Source organism: Lipophrys pholis (assembly GCF_963383615.2).
Source record: "Lipophrys pholis genome assembly, chromosome: 17".
Classification (NCBI taxonomy): domain Eukaryota; kingdom Metazoa; phylum Chordata; class Actinopteri; order Blenniiformes; family Blenniidae; genus Lipophrys; species Lipophrys pholis.
Genome location: NC_137643.1, coordinates 1727750 through 1750681, shown reverse-complemented (window position 1 = coordinate 1750681; position 22932 = coordinate 1727750). Strand labels below are relative to the sequence as shown.

General features: G+C 43.6%; 2 protein-coding genes across 4 annotated transcripts in view; one reads left to right on the top strand and one right to left on the bottom strand.

Annotated features, from left to right (window-relative positions):
* The window catches only part of ext1c (exostoses (multiple) 1c), a 91631-nt gene extending 76793 nt beyond the window's left edge, over positions 1-14838 (top strand). For all 3 annotated transcript variants that reach the window (XM_080485592.1, XM_080485593.1, XM_080485594.1), the window contains 9 exons: positions 2236-2343; positions 4445-4564; positions 8074-8206; positions 8564-8682; positions 10335-10430; positions 10719-10805; positions 10942-11102; positions 13892-14063; positions 14149-14838. In XM_080485592.1, the coding sequence (XP_080341718.1) occupies positions 2236-2343; positions 4445-4564; positions 8074-8206; positions 8564-8682; positions 10335-10430; positions 10719-10805; positions 10942-11102; positions 13892-14063; positions 14149-14334 (1182 nt within the window). In that variant the 3' untranslated portion in view covers positions 14335-14838. The remainder of the gene's footprint in view (positions 1-2235; positions 2344-4444; positions 4565-8073; positions 8207-8563; positions 8683-10334; positions 10431-10718; positions 10806-10941; positions 11103-13891; positions 14064-14148) is intronic.
* A 505-nt stretch (positions 14839-15343) lies between these two features.
* On the bottom strand, positions 15344-20303 carry LOC308123224 (mediator of RNA polymerase II transcription subunit 30). Its single transcript, XM_080485591.1, has 5 exons — positions 20212-20303; positions 19683-19925; positions 18197-18355; positions 17987-18076; positions 15344-16178 (listed from the first exon to the last, which is right to left on the bottom strand). The coding sequence occupies exons 2-5, from the start codon at positions 19911-19913 to the stop codon at positions 16083-16085; spliced, it is 576 nt and encodes a 191-aa protein (XP_080341717.1). The 5' UTR covers positions 19914-19925; positions 20212-20303; the 3' UTR covers positions 15344-16082.
* Positions 20304-22932: the final 2629 nt, after the last annotated feature.

Sequence of the window (22932 nt, the reverse complement as noted above, 5' to 3'; positions counted from 1 at the left end):
TGACAGCCTCACACCAGCACAGGAAGCAGTAGTGGCTGTTTTTAGACTTGCCCAACACTGAACTCTCTGGCTGCTACAATGTTCTCCCCTGGAAGCATCCATAGGAGTGGCAGCCTGCCTCACCGCTGATGTCTGCTGAATGGACGAATCCACACACAATCCACTTGGCTTGGCAGCAGCAGTCGTGGTCCCTTTCTCCTCCTGCCTTCCCTCTTTGTCCTCTCTTTTTGTCTCTTGTTCTCTCCTCCCTGACATCCACTCTCTTTTCCATTCAACCTACTTTTCAAGTTTTTCTTTTTCTACTTTTTGAAATATATATATATATATATATATATCCAGCCAACACCACAAAAGAACTGGTAATTACCACTGTGGTAGAGAAGCTACTGCCAGCTTTCCAATGTACACATAGACACACTCCTACATATACACAACTGCTCAAATCCTCTCCCTTCTCCATTTCCCAATGCAAACAAACCCGGAGGAACTACACAGCGGAGAGACCGTTGTATCACCCTGCCTCCTGGCTTGAAAAGGTGGTCGGAGTCACTGAAAACGCAACTTTCATCAGGGTGACGATTCAGGCAAGCTACAGGCTGCGTTTCACATTTAAAGGCACTGGATTATCACTCTGGGAGTCTGCGTTCGACCTTGTAGTAACCTGTGGCTAATTCTGCCACAAAGACAGACACACATACTAGTCCTCCAGAGTGTCCTTCAGCTGGTTTATTCTCAGATGAAATGTAGGAGCGTGGAAGCCCCTGTGGGCCAGAGAGGCTGTTTGATCTCCCAAATTTCAGCTGCAGATGCTCTTCTCTAGTGGTTTAATTAGGGGGGGAAATAACAGTCCAACCTATCAACACTCCATGACCACAGCGGGAAAGACGCCGGCAGAGAGCCGAAAAAATGGAAGATCAAAGGCCTGGCAGGAGGGTAGAGGAGAGGACAAACTTACCGTATCAACTCCAGCAACTCAGTGTGCTTTAACATATCAACGGATTAATCTGCTTACACGTATTCACCCCTCAAATTTGTAGTCTCCTCATTGGTGTTCCTAAATTGGGGGGGGGGGGCATGCGCAGTAACAGCGCTCCGCCGCCTCCGGCAGCCCCTGCAGGGGCGAAATCGCGGCCGTGAAAGAAACCTGAACAAAAACTTCACTTCACAGTGGATCTGCACACCGGCGTCGTGCAAACGGACCCCCCAAAAGTGAAGAGAGTGTTGCGGATACACTCGTATTGGTTGTCGTGTAAATGGGGCCTAAAGTGCATTCGCATACGCTGATCCACCGTCAATATCCAATCCTTTCAACTGCAAAACAGCTGCGACACATGGAATGAACCCCACTATCGTTCAGCATCAGCATTGATTTCAGTTTCAGTAGCTCCTCTGTTGGATTCGACCAAACCGGGCAGCCGTCACATCACACTCACGCCAATGAGCCCCAAGTCGTCCATGAATCTTTCATAAACTTACCATTTTTCCTTTCTTTGGACCACTTTTTAAAGACTCCTCATTGCAGACTCTGAACTCCCTACAAGAGCTTCTGTTTCATACACGTGATAAAGTTATAAAATGTTCCCTTATCTCTGGTGCGACCAGAGCTACGCACTCCACCAGTCAATAGTCATAATCTTAGGGCTGATCGGCGTACATCCACAGAGAGATATTGATCACTCACATTGAGTTGGCAATGAGAAAGACCAGAAGAAGGAACCCAGCAAAACTGCAGTCGATTGTAATAAGTGTGGACGGATATATTTCAGGTGATGGCTGTAAGTTTGAGGCCATAAATGAGACGGTCCTTCTGTTGTATGATCAGTTTAGTTTAGTCCATTGGTTCCATTCTGCACTATCCACACTGCCTTCAGGGAGTTTCTTCGAATTTGGCATAGATGTTTAATTTTGGTTAGTCAAAGTCTTCCTGACTTTATGTATTCCTGTGAAGTGTTTTCACGCAGCCTGCCCTGAAGAAATGTTAGAAATCCATTCAGTTTTCCCGCAGGAATGAATGCCCTAATAAAAAACTGGTCACTTGACATCAGGTCACTTTGACATCTGCCCCATTTCTGTAAATATACTATCTCAAGAAAGTCGTACACTTTTACTACATTTCTCAACAGTGAGGCTATAATTGCGGTGGGTTGAGCTGTTTGGAGGAGAGAAACGTACACTTCCTAACACTCTAAATTCACATATACATGTATCTCTCTCTCTGTGTGTGTGTGTGTGTAGGCGGCATGTATCCCAGTACTGCTGAGTAATGGCTGGGAGCTTCCGTTTTCTGACGTCATACAGTGGAACCAGGCGGTCATCGAGGGGGACGAGAGATTACTACTCCAGGTAATGAATAAAACTCACTCCATAAAAAGTATATATCTCATCTGCATCATTTTAAAAGGGATAAAAAGAAAATCTAAATTGGTGGTTTTATTGACTGACGGCCTGCTGCTCCAGGGGAGAGTCGAATTGAAAAGGTGGGTTATGATATCTAATCAGCCAAACTGATGCCTTTTGTTTTTCAATTAAGTGACTCTCCAGCTATACGTTTTTCAAACTGAGGAAATCATTAAAATAAACAAACAATCTGTTGCCACTTGGTTTAAATTTATTTTAGATGTGCGAAATTTCCAATATAAAGAGATTTAAACCTGTACCGAACGGTGTGTTTACAGTCTGGACCCCCGTGGAGATCAAACCCCCGTAAAGGCCTTAATCCCGCTTCTTTTTCAAAGCTCCGTCATTGTGCCTCCTTGTTGCACCGACACATAAATAAACACAATAAGCGAGCAAAGCCGGCTCAACCTCGGCTACAACCTTTATCACTCTGCCTCACACCAATTACATCATGTCTCCTCGGCATTGATCCGCTTCGATAGAGGACATAAATTGGCATTCAGCTAATAGAGAGGAACAGGCCTCCCCCAGCTCGGAGCAGGAGGGGGGATATTTTCAAATTAGGGCCGACTTGGATTGAATGAGCCGTCGTCACGGGTGGCATTTCTGCACAGATCCACGAAAAACCCTCATGTTATGTGATCGGAGCGCAGAGGTGAGCGAGCACGGACACGTCAGAGAAAGGAAAGGGAAGATGTCCTTCAGTTGTACTGAGAAGAAAAGTAGACGTGATGTAAAGATGCAGCTCGTCCAATAACGTATTATGGAACAGTTAATGTGTCAAACATAAGAGGCTCCAATCCGGCCAAACCACCATCTTTATGTTGAGATTGTAGTCAGTGCTGGTTATAATTGTTTGATTTTGTGAAAATATAGACATTATTAAGTATATTCTACACCACTACAAAGAACGGTTTTAAGGTTTTTATGGCACTAGTTTACCAGTCCATCATTCTCCAGATGAAATTGAACTGTATGGTGGTGCCCCTTCACTGAAATGTGTTTGGCACCACTGCTCATCTGTATCGTGGCTCCGGCTTCTCTCTTCTTCTCCTCGACGATAAAGCATAGATCCTCGTGGGGCTTCAGTTCAATGACAGCACTGTAATACCAAGGTCAGCAAACCAGATCGGAGGCGTTCTGGTGGCGCTGCCGGTGAAAAGTCCAGCCGCAAAAGGAAATTAGCATTTCTCAAAACGGTTAGCGTGAGGTGCTAAAAAAAAAACTCCCTGTCGTTGCCGTGTTCACTTTGGACTCGATCAGCAGGAGGTGACGTGTCACCTTGAATCGTCAGCTTTGATTCCGGGCCGTTTTCCGTCGTACTGCAGGACCAATCAAATGCAACTCGGACTTAAACTTGCATTTAGACCAGAGAACCACAAAGCGCCCAGTTCTCCACCTAAGACACTCCCTTGACGTTTTCTGGAGCGCAACGTCAGCCGTCACGGTTTACTGAAGCCGAACGAGCCATTCTGGTATTTCTAAAGACCAAAGTTTGCACAACAAATTTGGAGTTGTTTTTATGATTCCAATCCAAATCCGGAGACACAGGCAAGAAGAGCAGGGTGAAGTAGTGCTGCATTTAGGAACGGCGGTAAACGGACAGAAAAAAGTCAGAACAGAAAGAGGAAGTGATTTAGCTTCTCCAAATCCCTTAGAAAATGCATTAGCAGTGTGGAGACTCCGGGAATTAAAGGCGTTAACTGCGATCACTCCCCTCACTTTATCATGGTTTTCTTCCTCTTTGATTGAGTCGGAGAGCTTAACTCTCCAAGCGATTAAATCAATTTCGGCGATTTATTTGAAACCCTCAATTTAGTCCTTACTAATTAAGGTCTAATTATCTGAACAACAGGACCCAAATCAGCTCTGTGTCAAATGGTTTTAGGGGGGCAAATCGAGCAGCCGCCCAAATTAGTTTTCTGTAGTTTTGATGGCTTAAATGCCGTTTCCTCCCTTTCCAGCACCTTTTGTTTGAGTAAAAACTATCGTCGCTGTGGTATTTTAACACATTTCTGTCATTTCTCCTCTTGTGTTCTCTCTTCAGGTGCCGTCGACAGTGAGAGCAGTCGGGAACGAGAGAGTCCTGGCTCTTAGACAGAGGACACAGATGTTGTGGGAGGCCTACTTCTCCTCTGTGGACAAGATGGTCCTCACCACGCTGGAGGTCAGCCAAGAGCCGCAGCTTCTCCTCACAATAGGGCCCAGTCGCACAGACAGACCGAGAACGCAATTAATTCTCTTTTTTTTTTTTTCCTTTTTTTGTGAGTTTTAGTGATAATTCTGGAGGTACATGTGTCCACCTTTATTTTTGTTTCTTTTTTTTAAAGAAAAGAGTCCTGACAAAATAGGAAATAAGTTCAAATTCCACATGTTGGTGGCTCAAGCCAGAGATCCCGGGTGTGCAAGCTTTTGTCTGCTTGGAGGACGTTAAACTCAAATAGTCTGTACCTTCATAAAAACTCAACTATTCCTGCTGAAAATGACAACAATCCCAACAGAAAGCAGATTTGAATGACGCCTCAAAAAATCCCCCAAAAAACTTCTCCTGTCGCTGTTGCATTGTGGGTAATCTTCATGACTTTGAGGCAAAGGCTTGTTTGCATTTTTACCATTTGCTCGGTGGCTCGTCTGGCTGGATTGGAGCTTCTTGCAAGCTAAATTTAGGCTCCCGAGCCTTATGCTCGACACCTTTTTCCACTTTTTAGAAGAAGTTTATTTTTTTTTTTTTCAAACAGACGTCTGTACAAGCAAATAATAATGTGATGGAAAATGTCATCCTTACCTGGATGCTTCATTTGTGTCTCTTTCCAGCAGCTTTACTCTGGAAAGTCCAACCCTATAAAACACGTTTTGAACTAATTGTATTGCAGTTGCGGGGACGTATAGAAGGAGCGTTCACAGTGAGCCAATCAGCCAAAAGTCCTGAGTTAATTGGGGGAATTTCATGATTGCATGAGGGGTGATCGTTGAAAGAGAAAGATAGATTTTTTTCAGACGTTGCTTTACGTCCAGTCTTCTCGTTAAATAGTTTTAATCACATCAGATTTTAGTCCCACCTGTTTGAAGTCGTTCCAAAATAGGAGGTGCATAGACCATCTCTGAGAATGAAACGGCAACCAAAAGTGTATCTGAAATGTTTAGAATTGTAGGTTTTTTTTATTCATTTACTATATGTATAGCTGCTACATCCAGCTTTGATTGCATTTTACCGAGAGTTGACCTTCAAGTGTGTTTCTCCCTCAACCCCTTCCTGGAATGCAGCAAACCTTACAGATCTGTTTTAAGACGGCATACCGAGTACTTTTGCTCCCATACAAACACGGCAGCGTACAATTTACAGTAAAAACATCCACAAAAAGAAGCAGCCGCTGTCCTAAACACAGGACGCTAGTTGCTATCTTTCTCCTCTTTACTGCCCGAGTGCCTCCACAGAGGTTTTCCAGCAGAGTTTGGACGTTTCGAATCGCATTACCCTTCTATCATTATGATTACAGGGTTGGGCCGTGGGCCCATACGCTGCATTTCCACTGCTTTTCCAGTCTACAGCTTATGTTGTACTCCGTTTATAATCATTTCAAAAGCAGTCGACATCCGATCCACCTGAAGTCTGAGAGAATTCCCCTAATGTATAAAAATTCTATATCATTACTTTGAAAAGATCAGTCTGGACCTGCCAGTTTCTGCTTGACTGCTCGCTAATATCAGACTTGTAAATGTTTCTATTTCTATGCTGCCGGTGACGTTCTGACTCATTTTCAAAGGGAACAGAAGCCACTCGCCTTATTTTACCTGCTATTGAGTTTCAGTGCTTATCGTTGCTCATATAATATGATTCGCCATTCATAATATAAAGAATATCCCCTTTGAGCTACCAGTTGGTGTGAGATTCAATAAGCTCATATCTTCTGACTCATATCCGAGTTTATTTCAGAAGCGTTGTGTAAATATAACGTGTCGAAAAGCTACAACTTCTGATCCTTGAAAATGTCATTTTTATTTATTTCCAGCCGGTTGACTTATTTTTGTTGATAAATTCATGATTCATGAGTGAGATGGTTGTTTGAGTTGAAAAATGCGCTATAAAGATACATACTTTACTTCTGGAATACACCTAATACATTTAATGATGCTGATACTACTAAGTAAACTACTAAGTAAATGTTATTTAAAAAAAACCTACATGGTTGAAAAAAAAATGTTTTATCTAAATGATGAAAGTGGATTTTATTTTCACTAAGAGCTCAAAATGGAAATAACGAATAAGTAAAACTCAACACAGGCTTGATAAGAGAGTGGGTTTGTGGATGAATTTATCAAAAGAAGACATTTGACAATCCAGGATTGTCAAACTCACTTTAGTTCAGGAGTCACAGATTCATCTTGAGTGGGCCGGGCGGGTAAAATAGTGCCACATAAAGATTTTCTTGATGGTGGTGCAGAACAAGTTTTGTTTTTGCAAAACTATTTTACATTTAGTACCAAGACATTACTCCAATCTCAACATAAAGACAATTTAATGAATCCCTCTGGTGCAAAATACAGTCCAATGTCCAAAAACAAAAGAAAAACGTCTCCTATAGCTGTTACATTGTGGGTGTTTTTACAAACTCCCCGAGTTTTAGCAGCATCTATATCTCAGCTCGTCTCTCAGTGTTGTGTTGCTATTCTAAAAAAAATCTTTGAATTATTTACCATTTATTGGCGGTTTGGCCAGATTGGAGCCTCTTGTGGTCCAGTTCTGAACCACAGGCCTGATGTTTGACGCCCCCGATGGAAACGATATCTCCTGTGTTATGGGCCAAAAATGTCTGATGTTTAGACTGAGACAGAAAATAAAGCGTATTTATTTCAAAAAGGCAGAGCTTTTGAGGTGTCCCTCTAATATTTTTGGGGGACTGTGTGAGACACACCGGAGGTGGACGCCTCATGCCAAAGGAGCCGCCAGCCCTGGTTTTACCTCTCCGTCTTTGAACGAGCTGCAAAAGCGAATGTACTTCAAAAGGTGGTTTCTCCAGCTAAGAGAAAGTCATTTGAAGGTTTGCCCGTGGGTTATATGATGGATGAAAAGGAATAACAAGCTCCTTATATGAGGAGTTTTCCCTCACAGCCTGCCAGTGTCAATTTCAGCACATGAAGATGGCGGGGAAACAACAGATTTAACCCCGCCGAAATCTGAAGAAACCACGCAGGGAGCAGCAGACTCCGCAATCTGATGTTTATAAAGGCAAGGCGGGCAGCCCCCTAGTGCATTTGCTGTTGGGGATTTATTCTGGAGATAATATAGGAGAGGTTCTGGAGGTTGGTGATAAGCTGCTTATATACATACAGCATGTAGAGGGGGAACCTCTCCCCATGGGAGACAGCTGTGCAGTCAGCCTGAGGTCAGTGAGACAGAGGGCTTCTGGGAGGTGTGGACTCCTCCTGTTGGCGTACAATGGGAAGTACAGAGAGCGCGCCATTAGGGATTGCTGAAATATGCAAACACACGAGTATCAGGATTTAAACTGCTGTGCAGTTCACATTAAACTATGAAAGTCTCATCTGCCGGCTTAGAGGGGAGAGAATAAAAGCAGTGCAGACTTATACAGGATGAGCACAACAGCTACTCTGCTGCACAAAGACGGTCTGTTCTCTTGACTCTTTCACCTCCAACCTTCGTCGTTCTCTCCTCAGATCATTAAGGACCGGGTGTTTTCTCACATATCGAGGAACAAGTACATGTGGAACTCCTTGCCAGGGGGCCTGCTGGTCCTCCCAGAGTACTCCACTCACCTCGCACACTTCCCCTTCTACTACCTGGGATTAGGTAAAACGTTGGCGTCATTCAAACGGGTCTGAGTGGCACGCAAGTCATGATTGCACATAAAGGTCGTAATCAACACTCGCAAGTTGTAATCAAATATTTACCGAGGTCCTTCTTCGTGCACGCTTTCATTTTGCAATCAAGCTGAAATGTGTTACAAATACAGGTTCTTCTTTTCTCGGCCTATAAAACCAGATATTTTCCACATTACGCTGCTGGTGCTGATATGAGTTATGGAACTGTTCCACTCTTTATAGCTCCGTATGTTTTCTGCCCCGAGGTCGTGAGCTGTCTGATTGTGAATGTTTTTCACTGAAGTTCTCTCTCGTCCTTACGTCATTGTTTGGTGACCTTGCCCAGGGGTCAGTCCAGGTCAAGAGTTCACGGCCGTCATCCACGCCGTCTCTCCATTGGTCTCCCAGTCGCAGCCAATCATGAAGCTTCTTCAGGTGGTCTCCAAGTCCAAGTACTGCTCGCAGGTAGACCGTTGATTTCACAATGTTGTGTTTGACTGCTTTGCTTTACTGTTTTAAACTCCACATACATTTAACATAAATGGAATAACCTAAGCTAACAGAATGAGTCAGACCTTTCATTCTCAGGTATTTGATTACCTCTGAACTGTCTGGACATTTTTTATAGTCTACCTCTAAAAAAAAAGATAAAGAGATGAGAGCGGGAGTGTTTAAGAAGCTACACAGCTTAGTGTGTGAGATCAAATAACGGCAGGAGATAAAACAGAAGGAGAAAAGACACTAAAGTTCCCAAAAAAGTCAGTAGAAGTTGGTGTATAAAACTGCTGCGGTATAGATCAGGGCCGAGTACGAAGCCCTCTCCAAAGCTTTAAGTGTTCCCAGGAGTGTCCAGGCCTCGATAACTGCCAGGGCTCTTTGCAGAATTAGGCATTGGGCCAACTTTGGTACACAAGACAGAAGGGCCTTGGTCAGGGAGGCGACCGGGGAGCAAATAATCCCTTTAACAGAGCTTCAAAAGCCTTTCGCAGGATATTGGAAAGCCTGAAGAAAGGACAACCAAATCAGTAGCTTTCCATCAATCAGGCGTTTATGGTCGAGACGCTGTGCAGAATCTGCACTTGGCAAAAGAAACACGGCAGCCAAGTTAGTTTGGAAGAGCAAACAAAAACTGGTCCCATCAATCACGATCAGGACGATACAGGCAGGAACCCGAGCACCACCTCGCCTGGCTAACACCAAGCATGGTGGTGGCAGCATCATGCCAATTGGCTGCTTATGAACATTATAAACTAAAGAGACTAATCTAAAACAAAAGAAGAGAGAATTTAGCCAAATACTGTTTAGTTGTTGAGGAGAACTTCACTTTACAGGGTGTCGTTTATACGCGACTGGACCTGAAGAACCTGACCGGTTCAGAGGATCTTTAAAGACGTGCAAAGACAGATAGAAACAACGACTCTATTTCCTAAACTTAGCATTTTGAATGTGAGTCATTGAGTAAATGTTGGCGGGACAAACATTGTGAGCATATTTAGGATTGCAGGAAACAGACAGGAACAGAGTCTAAGATGCAGTTGTGACAATGGACCGTCCACGCAACACTTTGTGTGGTACCTGAAACACTTTTTGCTTTGGAAAAATCATCTCTTGGATATGATGGGTCCATTAGTCTCGAAGTGTGAAAAATTACTGGCAAAAATATGCTCAAATATATTTAGTTTTTATAGAAAATGTAAGAGACAAACAGACTTGGGTTTTTCATCATGAGAGCTTCTCCAATTGAGCCAAACTAACAACAACTTCTTTACTAATTTCAAGTTCAAAGTTCATATATATACAAAAAATATTTTGTATTTTACAATGTTATTTTTAAATATATCTAAAAAGAAATGTTGATTAAAAAAAATCAGAATTTAATGTAATCAAGACTTTGGTGGCGATTATCTGTATATAATAGAGCAACACTTCTCAGTCTGCAGAACGTGAAGGAGTTTGATTAGTTTGAGACGTGATTATAGATTCAGCAGCGAATGAGCCGTCAAACTACAACAGAGAAGCAAACTGACGTCAGTCACACCGTTTGATTGATGTCGGCAGTCTTTTCCAATTAATCTGACGTATGTCTTTTATGAACGTCCCTCCCGCCGACTCTCCAGATCATCATTCTGTGGAACAGCGAGAAGCCGCCGCCCAATCGGAGCAAATGGCCCCCGATGCCCGTCCCGCTCACCGTGACAGACGGCAGGAGGAAGGTGAGGGCCGGTGCCAGGCAGGATGACGAGCTGTCAGCCTGTCTGTGTATCTCCAACTCTTTATCTGTGTTCATCTGTTTTACTCCGGGATGTATTTTATTGGTGTGTCTGTGTTAACCACGAGGATCTTCTTTAAACGCCACTCATTCTTCACGTTGTCTTCTTTTTCCACCCGGGGCCACAGTCTGTGGTGATTCACTCCTCAATTACTCAACGTGATTCACTTTAACGTGACAGTCGTTCTTTCATAATCGTCACAACGCAGACTTACGACTGTTGTTCTCGCAGACCACCAGTCGGTTCCTACCTCACGTTGCCATAGAGACGGAGGCAGTGCTGAGTCTGGATGAAGATACAGTCCTTCTGACCAGTGAAGTACGTGTGCATGCTCTCAGAGTGTGAAACCATATCGGCACACGCAGGCGATCGAAGCAGCATCTGAGGGGTGTGTGTGTGTGTGTGTGTGTGTGTGTGTGTGTGTGTGTGCGTGTGTGTGTGTGTGTACACGCAGGTGAACTTTGCCTTCTTGGTGTGGCGGAGCTTCCCCGAGCGGATCGTAGGGTATCCACCCAGGAGCCACTTCTGGGATCCACTGAAGCGCGCCTGGGGCTACACCTCCAAGTGGACCAACGACTACTCCATCGTGCTGACTGGAGCCGCTTTCTACCACAGGTCAGTCCAACCACTCCGACCTGGAAAAGTGGCTTTTTCCGCCACTGGCTGACGCAGGAGAATGTACATCTATTTATTCAGTGTTTTGGTGTCACAAGGTCACTGGAATGTGGAACTTTTCTTTGTTTGATCAGGTGTTCCACCCAGGAAGGATTAAACAGTTTCTGGACGTATTGTTAAGATGAGTGAGAGGGTTTAATAGATATTGAAAAAGGAACAATGCGTTTACTTTAAGACAAACTAACAAGATCAGATTGAGAGAAACGTTATGTGATTGAGGAACATCCACTAAAGGTCGCGTTGTAACCAACCAGAGTCTGATCACCATGATCGTTCAGTCGATTGGCAGAGATCCAAACGCTGAACACAAACTGAACATTTCAGAAGGAGCTTGTAAATCACACGGTGTTTGACGTCTTTATAAACTGCTGGTGAGTTACTCCACTGGGAAAAATAATGCCAAAACATTTAGCTCACACCAGAGCATTGCTGGTGATGTTCACACTGAACAGCAACAAAACATTAATGACAGATTTATAGCTCGGAGTATTTGATGATGGTACTCCACCCTTCTGTTGTGTTGTTCTATTAAATTCCCACCCAATTACAAACCATTACACATTGAAATCGTTCTCTTCGTAGAATAAAACAAAAAAGATCGAGAATGAAATCTGAAGCCATCTATTTGACTATATCTATAATTATTCATCTATTCCTGTTTGTATCCTCGTGTTTGTCTCTATTTGTCATACATCAGTGGTGTCAGAGGCCCTTGGGTCCAAACTGACCCTCAAGAGGCAAAACTACAGCCGAACCACCAAGCAAATTGTAAATATATTTTTAACAAATTACCAGTCCGTCCCACTGCAGATGAAAATGGACTGAATGTGGCCCCTGAACTAAAATGTGTTTGACACCTCTGTCATATACTAGATGGTATTTAATCTAATAAAAACCAAACTAGACCTCGTCATAAACGTTATTTCTTGTAGCAACGTGAAAGTTCATCTGGCTTTTCTAATAGCAGAAACCAATATCTCCTCTCCGATGACAAAATATCACGCCTAAATTTAGACGTGACATTAAATATTCAGCCGAAGTTGGAAACAGACTGCCCTCTCAGGGATCAGCGGCTAAAAACAAAGCACAGCCTGATGAACTACAACAGCAGAGAGCGTAATGACATGCAGCTCAGCACGACAGCCAATAAGGGACAATCAGAGGGAAACAAAAGGTACCGGCAACGATTATGTACATGTGAGTGAGGACAGAAAGGCCTCGGGTGGATTCCTTCAAGCGGTTTGATTCCATCACAAAGCGAGAAGTCGATGTGGGCTTTTCTACAATATGGATGGGATTGTTCCTCAGACGAGGTGCTGGAGAGCCTTGTGACATTTTGAGAGGGGGGGGGGCATGTTGTCATTAGCTCGCAGCTCGTGCCTAAACAATTTATAGTCGAGACTATAAACTCATCTGCGCTCTTGGGGGAAAGTTCTTTTTTTTTTTTTTTTTAAGTTTCCTCCTTTTTACTGTATATTGAATTAGTTAACCAATCAAGTGTGTGCAAATTAGGTTTTCGTTCTTTCAATGGCATGCTAAAAGGAAAAAGACCTCGATACAAATAGAATAAAAGTCTTGTAGACGTAAAAAAAAAAAATTGTGCTTATTTTATCTCGTGAGCGTACTTGGCAGCAACTGATGCAGAATTACAGATATGAAGCATGTTAGTGAAATCCCGTTTCAAAACAAGTGCGAAAAAATGTGCGATGCGCTTGTGGGGCTCACTTTCAATAAATCTGAAATCCCACTGGAGATGGTTAACTCGTCCCAGATACATATCATCAACATACAGCTCATCACACCAGCCATGGGGGTTTTTGTTTCTGAAGATGTCACCATACAGGCTGTGATTTGTTGATCTCCACTCCTGTTAAATTATGCAATGCTCTTTTTGTATCGTGCAGTTTGACCTTTATTTTTATTTTTTTCACGTGAGCGATTGAGAATCTCTGAAGAGACTCACTGCGTCGTGAGCGCCGACAGAAGAGGCTAAAATTCTCTTGACGTTATGACAGTGAGAGAGAACATCAGGCAGAGCACACTCGGAGCAGGCGTGACCAATTAATCTTACAAAAGACACTAAAATGTGCAATCGAGTTGCAGGGCATAAAAAGTACCCTTTTTTTTCTCTTATATCCCAATTCCATCTTGAGTGGGCCGGACCGGTGCCATAATAACCTTTAAATTTGATAGAAATGATTTGTTTGTTGTGGCGCAGAGGATACGTGATGAAAACTTTGATATTTTTTGCAAAATCAATTACGACAAAGGATGACTGCAACCTCAACATTAAGCTGATTCTAGTGAAACCTTTTGATATAAAATACAGTGAAATGTAAAAAAAAAACCTAAAGCTGTTGCATTATGGGTATTTTTCTCCCTTGGCAGCATGGCTTGGAGGCTAGTTTGATTTCTAGTTTTCATGGCCGAAGTTTCAGCTCAGGTTCCAGTGTCGTGTCGCTAGTCTTAAGAAATTTGTTGGGGAAAAAAAAATTGAATGTTTGAATTTTTTTTTTACTATTTTCTTGGTTTGGTGGACCGGAGTGGCCAGTTTTGGCCGACAAGCCTTATGTTTGACACCATTTGGCCCTGAACACTCCTAACTGGTCAGGTTGCGTCAGAAACCAGTGGAGGAACTGTGGACGCCATAATCTGCTGTGGCGACCCCAGAAGGTGGCAGAACTTCTGAAGTACCTTCGTCTGCTAAACCAGTTCTCCCCGCCCCACAGGTACTACCACTACCTGTTCTCCCACTACCTGCCCCAGTCCCTGCGCACGCTGGTGGATCGCACCGCCAACTGCGAGGACATCCTCATGAACTTCCTGGTCTCTGCCGTCACTCACCTGCCGCCCATCAAAGTGGCGCAGAGGAAGCAGTACAAGGAGCTGCCCAGTCCGCAGGTAAGGAACCACGTCCACGCATGGCGTTGGGTCAAACGCCCGGTCTTCATGCCTGATGGAATCCGTTTTTCTTTTTCCTCCGCAGGGTACGAAGAGCGTCCCTTGGGCAAACCCGGAACACTTCAACCAGAGGCAGGAGTGCGTCAACACCTTCGCCAACTGGTTTGGCTACATGCCTCTGGTCCACTCTCAGTTTCGCCTGGACCCCGTCCTCTTCAAAGATCAAGTGTCTGTCCTCCGCAAAAAGTACAAAGACCTGGAGAGGGCGTAGCAGTGAGCGGGCGAACCAATCGAAGAGAGCACCCTGACTTCATACTCCTCGAAAGATCAAGTGTCCGTCGTGCACGAGAGGGACAAAGACCTGAAGGGGCATTGACGGCATGGACAGAAAACACACAGGCGCCTCGCCAAGCGGCCTTGTGGTCAAGAGAAATGGACCAATCAAGCGGACTGCTTGAGAGTGAGGTCGAACTGGCAGCCGGGTCCATTTGTGACGTGGACAAAGTACAATCATCATGCAGACCCTGGTGGTTTGTTCTGGACTAATTACATCATGAAGATGAAGGGTTGAAAACTGTCTGACAGGAGCTTCTAATGATCCTCCGGCCTTCACAGACAGCAGAGGAGGAAACCCAGGAGCCTTGCAAGAGTCCCTGTGACGGGGCCTCTCAGTGAGAAGGACAATCTCTGTTGGACGGCGTTAAAAAAAAAAAAAGAAGAGAACCATTTGAGCACTTTAGATGTCAGTGCTCCTGCTGGACAATGAGGAGGGAGCGACTACACGGTGCCAGACGGTATCGGTGCCACGCACTCCGGCTGTCGATGTGAAGGACTGTTGCCAAGGAAACAGATCATTTCACATCAAAATGCTAACTGTAAAATCAATAAAATGATTTATAAATGCAAATTGTGGCAAAGGTGCCGCGGCGTGTTCCTTCCCAGTGTTTTTGTTTCCTCATGGCTGGAACATATTGTGATGTGGCGAGGAGCCTCCGGTGTGCAGGAGGAGACGAACGCAGAGGGCTGGGGTCACAATGTGCAGCAGAGTGTGTGTGTGTGTGTGTGTGTGTGTGTGTGTGTGTGTGTGTGTGTGTGTGTGTGTGTGTGTGTGTGTGTGTGTGTGTGTGTGTGTGTGTGTGTGTGTGTGTGTGTGTGTGTGTGTGTGTGTGTGTGGGCGGATGAGCTTTCATGTACTTGCACATCGCCTCAGTCGTGAAGATCGGTGCGGTTCCCACGTCAGCCCTCGAGCGTCGAGGCCCGAATTTAGAAAGGAGTACTTACATATGTCGAGGAACAAGCTTTTGTTTTTTCTTTTTTAATAAAAAAAAAAAAGTTTTATTTTATACAAAAACAGAAGTGAACTTGTTGTCCCACGGTTTACAAAAATATATTCACAGGCAAAGCGAGTGTAACTCCCTCGGGGTAAACGGGTGCGCTGTCGAGCACTCGGGAAGCTAATCTCATTAAGCACATGCATACACACCGTTTGTGTACCGAGCACCTGAGATACGGAGCTGCCAGGGGGCTCGTTTCAATTCCGAACCCGTAGTGTTTTACAAGCGGCGGAGCGGGTAAACGTGGGTAAACGTTCCTACTGTAAACACGCTGGAATTCAAGTCTGCCTGGTGTCAAATCTACACCTGGGGACAAAAGAAAAAAAAAAAACACACCATTCATATGGTGTTTGGAAAACTTTGCTTATTGTTATTTTTACCTGAGGCAAAACAGGTTTCCACTCATTATTTCCGCAGTGTGAGGCTCATCGGGATAAACAGTTACGTAACCGTTGTGAAGCACCCGGGCTGTTCAGTAAACAAATAAAACACATATTAGGATTGGAAGTGTATGAGGTTGAAGAGAAGCATCTTTCGGGTTTTAACAAGTCCTATGTCAGTAATAGTTCGGCGTGACGTGATCGAATCTCAGTAGGAGTGTGGAGGAGGTGGAAGGTACCATGTCCAAAAACAATCCGTCAAGATGTTCCCACGTCCAAGTCCGAGCAGCTGAAATGAAGAGTTTTCACTTCCTGAGCGTCAGCATGGCGTTGACGTCCCACAGCAGGTTCCTCATCTGGTCCATCAGAAACTTCATCTCCTGGTTCTTCTGACGGACTTTCTGCCGGTGAGACACAAGACACAAGACCGTTACAGCATCTAGAATCATAAGCAATTCACCAAGTATGTAGTAGCGTCAACTGAAACGTTGAATCTCCTCACAATAACGCCCTGAGTTACAGTTTGTGTGGCTCCTCTTTAACCTTCTTGTGTGAGAGCACTGCCACCTACAGGCATCTGTAGGGAACTGCACTCACCTCAGCGCATCTGTTGGGTTTCCATTTAGCAAAAAGTTAAAATTAATATTTCAAAGGCGACTCTGAATTCTTTCAAATAAAAACTATTTACAAGCTGCAAGAGGAGAGATGCTGTGTTGTGAAAAAAAGAGACACAATACAAATGTAAATAGTTGATTGACAGATAATTATTAGCCATAACATTTTATTGTTTTGATGATCAAAACTTCCTGAAAATTACAAGATATGATATTTTAAAGCTGTGCATCACTCAATCTAAAGAAAATATATTTTCTGGACCATTTTGGAACCAAATACAAAATATATACTATTTTAAAATAACTTGTGTTTTGTGGTTATTAACACTGCCTATTGTGTTAAAATAACATCAACTAAGGTTATAGGAAATGTTTTGAGACTCATTTTAAGATGTTTAAAAAAAAAAAGTAAGTTAAAGGTTTAGCTGCCGTCGTCGCGGCTCCCTGGATAATCGTTAAAACACTGAGACATTCATTAGATAAAATGTTGTCAGTCTGGGCTTTATGTGCGCTCCGGCAGATAAACAAGTGAATAAATAAGAAATAAGAGTCCCACAGAGTTCGTCTATCTACTCGCTCGGCTGCTGCATTTCCTCTTCTGTTTAGGACGGTGTTTGAATTAATGTTGAAAACAAGTCATCAGCAAATGAGTTGCTGCTAAACAAACACCGTACTGCGACGCTGGATTTTCTCTTGTCAACATAACTTCAAAGATTAACCCTGGGTTTTCTGTACCGCGATGCTCGTTCGCTTCCGACTGGAAAAAAATCCCCCAGTAACTGACTCTGAATGTTTAACCTGCTCCACAGCAGGTTTTGTTCTTCATGTGATCAGAGTGTAAAGCTCCGCCTCCTGACCAATCAGATCTCTTGGAAAATGACCTGCCAATTCTTAAACAATGGTGATTGGTGCACGGTTTCAATTCAATTCGACTTTATTTATATAGCACCAAATACAACACAGGTTCAGCGCTGAGCTGCAGCAGCGAGGAGACGAGAACGTATTTAAAACGATCTTCTTAATAAGTCCTGGTCACTGAGGCTTTGAAGGATGTTTTAGTTCTTGACTAGTTCAAGTCAGTTCGGCTCCACGAGGGTTAATCTGGAATATTGAGCTTAATAATAATGGTCAGAAACATGAATTTATGGAATTTCCATCTTCTCATGCTGTCGCGGTGATGAATTAATATTCCAACACGAAACACACTCACACGGAGGAAACTCAGCCTCAAAACAACTGGATGGAAAATATAACCAGAAAGAAGAGCAGTGAGGAAGCTCTGCCTGAAACGTTTCGGCTGGAATAGAGTCAAACTGAGGGATCGCAGTGCCGTCCGTTCATATTGTCTGATGAATTAATATCGTATATCTCACTAAGTCAGGAATGTTCTGGCTTTGGATGTGGCAACAGTGCTGCTTTTGACCTGGTAGATGTGTTTTAATTCTTCATAATCTCAGAGAATAACTGCTCCTTCAGTAAACTGCACTGCAGGATTTCTCTGTGTGTGATTGGTCAGACGCTGCAAGCTCCACCCCTTTCATGTGAACGTGCACTGATCCTGAAGGGAAAACACTGAAAACAAAACAGAAACGCACCTCTAAAACTTCTTTTCGCTCTTGGTTCACAGCAGAACTGCACGGCTCCACTCTGACAGAAAGCAGGTCCTCTGCGACATACGGCACGAGCTAAACAGGAAACACACACACACGGACACATAGTTTGTCATAGTAAAGAAAACCCAGAGGAAACAGAACTCCGATATAGATTAAGATTCATTTCTTAATGGAAGCAGAAGACTACCGGACCTCTGTGGGGCTCTCCTGCAGGTCAGAGGTCATCTCCACGCAGCGCTCGTACAGCAGCCGCAGCTTTCGGAAGAGCAGTGCGAGCTGCCGGAGGTGTTCCTGCAGCTTCCCGAAGCGGTCCTGGTACATGGCCTGGCTCTGAGTCACGCCATTAGGAAGCTGAATCCAAAACACATATGGGTCTCTTGTTAGTTTACCTTTTTGGTTTCAATACCAGTGAAATATTTAGATTACAGTTCAGGGGACATTAATCTGAAGACCCAGAGCTTCACTGTTCTCTGCATTTTTATGGTGCATCAGAAAGACGAGCATGTGGATAATAACGTGCCGAGTCGAGCTGAAAGGCACAACAAATCAGGTCCATTGAGTTTTCCTCTGACAGTTTGCAGCACAGGCAAAACAATTCTTGAGAGTAATGGGCGAGAAGAAGGCGGGAGAAGACAGCAGTGCACAGATAAACACGATTACAGACGGAGACGGGAGGCCGGGCTGGTCGGACAGAGACGGGAACGCCGAGCGGACGCAGAAGAACGATGGAAGAAGCTCAAAGTGACGGGGAGCCGAGGATCGTTTGAGCTCAAAGACAACCGACCATCACGTTAACACCCAGACACACCGACAACAGGCAATAAAAGAGATGAGACTTCTCATCTCTGCTTCAATCCCTCACAACAAAACACAAGAAATCCTGATAACGGATGCAACTTCTTAGTTCTCCCCTCAATGTCAGCTCAAAGTCAAAGAAAACAAACACACGACAAAAAGTCCCTGCGGAAATGACTGTTTTCATTTATTAACAAGTGTTACTGAACAAGACAAGTAGGTTACTTAGTGAAGCAGAAACAAAATATGTGGAATAATATAATCAACATCCAAGTAGCTCAGGAGGAAATTTTATGTGACCATGTGAAAAAGCAAATTAATAAGTGCGATAGATTGAAAGAAAATACACACAGAGCCATGAATGAGAGCTGAACTGCCACACTTAAACAAGGGTTACATTGACTGTGATTGGATTAGACTGTGAGCCAGTTTCTTAAATGCTTACAACTGTTATTTCAAAGGAAGTGGTGGGTGACCTTCCTCGCCACCGCCCATGATTTCAAACTCAAACTGCTATTTCTCTAACCCCGGCTGGATGTGACTTTATCTATTAATTGATTTTAATTGTTGAAATTTGAAGTGACTCAATACCTTTGCTGATTCTGAATTTGAATGATGATATAAGTGTCTGACTTTGTGTTCACATGCTGAATTTTTTCCCAAAAGCATCCAAAAAATATAAATAAAAACTTGAAATCTGAGCAGCTTCCCTCACCAAGTAAAGCAGAGTCCAGCAGGGTGATGTTAAAATTGCTAACAAGATAAAAAAAAAAAAATTAAAGTGCATTTGATTAGTTTGATCTTCATGTTTGCACCGAAATAAAGTGGGGAGGAAAAGAGTGGATAAAGGATGAGAACAGTGACTCCACTTGGTATTTCTCACCTGTGTCGCTCGTGTTATCTGGAAGATCTCCATCGTCCTCGTCACGATGTCCTGCACGGTCTCCTGCCCGATCCTGCAGAGGAACACCGGGGAGATCTCTCTCAGAGCCCCCTGCGGGGGCAGCGGCTGCTGGCCGGCGGCTGCGGCCGCGTTGGGGGGCATGTGAGCCGGCTGCTGCGGCTGCGGGGGCATGCCTGCCATCCCCGGCTTCTGGGGTAACGAAGCTGCCATGTGTGCGCCGGTCTGCAGGAGAGGGGGATGAAATGATTAACTATTCATTCACTGGTACATTTCATTTTGCGCAGAATTAAAGAGAAGTGAGAATAAGGCTGCCTCTCCGAGGCTAACCATGCTAACAGAAACAACAGAGAAACCCCCTCAGCGGAGCTAGCCAGTTAGCCTCCAGCTCGCTAACCTGTTTACATTAAGCTGCTGACTTAAATACAAAGCTGCCGCTATAACTGTGTGTTTTCCAGATGGAGCCGACTGTTTTCTGTGTCTGCAGCGATACAAAACGTTTTCTAATTACCTATTTGCAAGAAAACATGACGATGAAACGATTTCAGGGACTCCGCTCGGCTCGCGCGTTGTTTGTTTTCATGACGTCATTACGTACCAGGCACGCGCGTTTCCGCTCGCCGCCAGAGGGAGACAGAGGTTTAAAAAAAATAAATAAAAGCAAGAGAAAGAAACAGGATACATTTTATTCGTAACTCACAGGATGACAAATAAGCGTTTAATTTAACGTCTGGTGCAAATGTAGTATTCGTTAAAAATTGACAATATATTATCTGTTTGTAATTCAACAATTCCCCTCAAAAAATGCTTTTTTAAATAAATTGTTTACTCACTAATTCAACAGCAATAACAATTCACCGCAAACAACCTTTTATAATACGTTTTAAGTCTAATAGGACATTGTAAGATACATTTACATTTAGTTTCAGTGCCTATGATGTCCAATTAGATGTACACTGACATATTAATATATTCACAGCGATTTAACAAAAGTCAACTTAGATACTTTAAAACTCACAATAGACAAAGGTGGTATTTCTCAGACTTGTTGGTTTTTCAGCTTGGTACAACCACACTCTGTGTTCCAACTCCTCCGTGATTTACATACAATTTATAACATGGCGTTATCAACTCTTTCTGGAAGTCTGTGTCATTCTCAGCTTAAATATTCTTGTTGGCTATTAATAAAAGGCATAAAAGTCCATATTGACTAGGTTTACATTAAATGTGAGATTCTTCTTTTAGTGAACGAACGATCCAAAGTGAGCAGGATGCCACATTAAAAAGGCAAAACAGCTGCTTTGCCTTGCTGAGTCACTGCAAAGATGTCAGGATATCTTTACTGTTTCAATGGACTTTTGTGTTTGTGATTATTCGTGGTTAAACTTCAGCCTGCACCGTATATCTTTTAATATCTTTGCAGGAAGTCCTTAAACTCTTAAACATTTTTTTTATTTGTTCCAGATATGTCAAAACATATATAAAACACAGATACATACATAAAAGAGAAGAAAAAAAACATATTTATACTAATATGAATACTAAAATGAATGACCCAACCAATCTACCTACCTACAAACCAACCAACCAGCCTACCTACCTACCTACAAACCAACCAACCAACCTACCAACCTACAAACCAACCAACCAGCCTACCTACCTACAAACCAACCAACCAACCTACCTACCAACCAACCAACCAACCAACCAACCAACCAACCAACCAACCAACCTACCTACCTACAAACCAACCAACCAACCAACCTACCAACCTACAAACCAACCAACCAGCCTACCTACCTACAAACCAACCAACCTACCTACCTACCAACCAACCAACCAACCAACCAACCAACCAACCAACAAACCAACCAACCAACCTACCTACCTACAAACCAACCAACCAGCCTACCTACCTACAAACCAACCAACCAACCTACCTACCAACCAACCAACCAACCAACCAACCAACCTACCTACCTACAAACCAACCAACCAGCCTACCTACCTACAAACCAACCAACCAACCAACCAACCAACCAACCTACCTACCTACAAACCAACCAACCAGCCTACCTACCTACAAACCAACCAACCAACCAACCAGCCTACCTACCTACAAACCAAACAACCAACCAACCAACCAACCAACCTACCTACCTACCAACCAACCAACCAACCAACCAACCAACCAACCTACCTACCTACAAACCAACCAACCAACCAACCTACCTACCTACAAACCAACCAACCAGCCTACCTACCTACAAACCAACCAACCAACCAACCTACCTACAAACCAACCAACCAACCTACCTACCTACAAACCAACCAACCAACCTACCTACAAACCAACCAACCAACCAACCTACCTACCTACAAACCAACCAACCTACCTACCTACAAACCAACCAACCAGCCTACAGGCTGGTTTTGGGCCACAGGCCTTTTCTTTTGACACCCCTGCCTTTTCCATGCTGATATATATCAGCACATATTAATATTGGCTTCAGGGGGGTTTTATACTCCATAATTCATCTTTACTATTGGTATATATTCTGCCCCTTTAAAATTCATATTAGTGACCTTCACTTGCTGCAAAATGCTCCTCTAGCTGTTTTTTAAAATCACTATTCCCCACAACCTATGACAACATTTTTCAGAATTGTTGACACTATCAAATTCAACAGGAATGATTTTTTTTTTTATATATATATAAAACAGTTTATTAGTAAATTTATTGCAAATAGAAAAATGGGAATCTGTGAACTGTCGTACTTTACTCCTAACAATCTTTGAGTTTGTGTTCATGAGCCGAGTCCAGCAGACCTCTGATGACTCCATCAAATCATATGAAAATCAGCATCAAAGGAGGGGATACAAGTTAAGAAAATCCAGGTCCTTCCCTGCCAAGGACTTCATTCATCCAGTGAGACAACTTTGCATATATTTGAATGCCGTCTCAGAAAAAGGGCAGAATCTTAGGTATGTTTGGCTCAGGTGGAATAAAGGTCATGTGAGAGCACTTTAGAAGATTAATCATTCACCCATTCACACACCGATGGAGGCTGCTGCCTCGCAAGGCACTCATTCCACGCACTGTGGGAGCAGTCTAGGGTTCAGTGTCTTGCTCAAGGACCCTTCGACACGTGGACCGGTGGACATGGGAATTGAACCGACCTTCCGATTGGGAGACGACCGCTCTGCCAACGAGCCACGGCCGCCCCGTCAT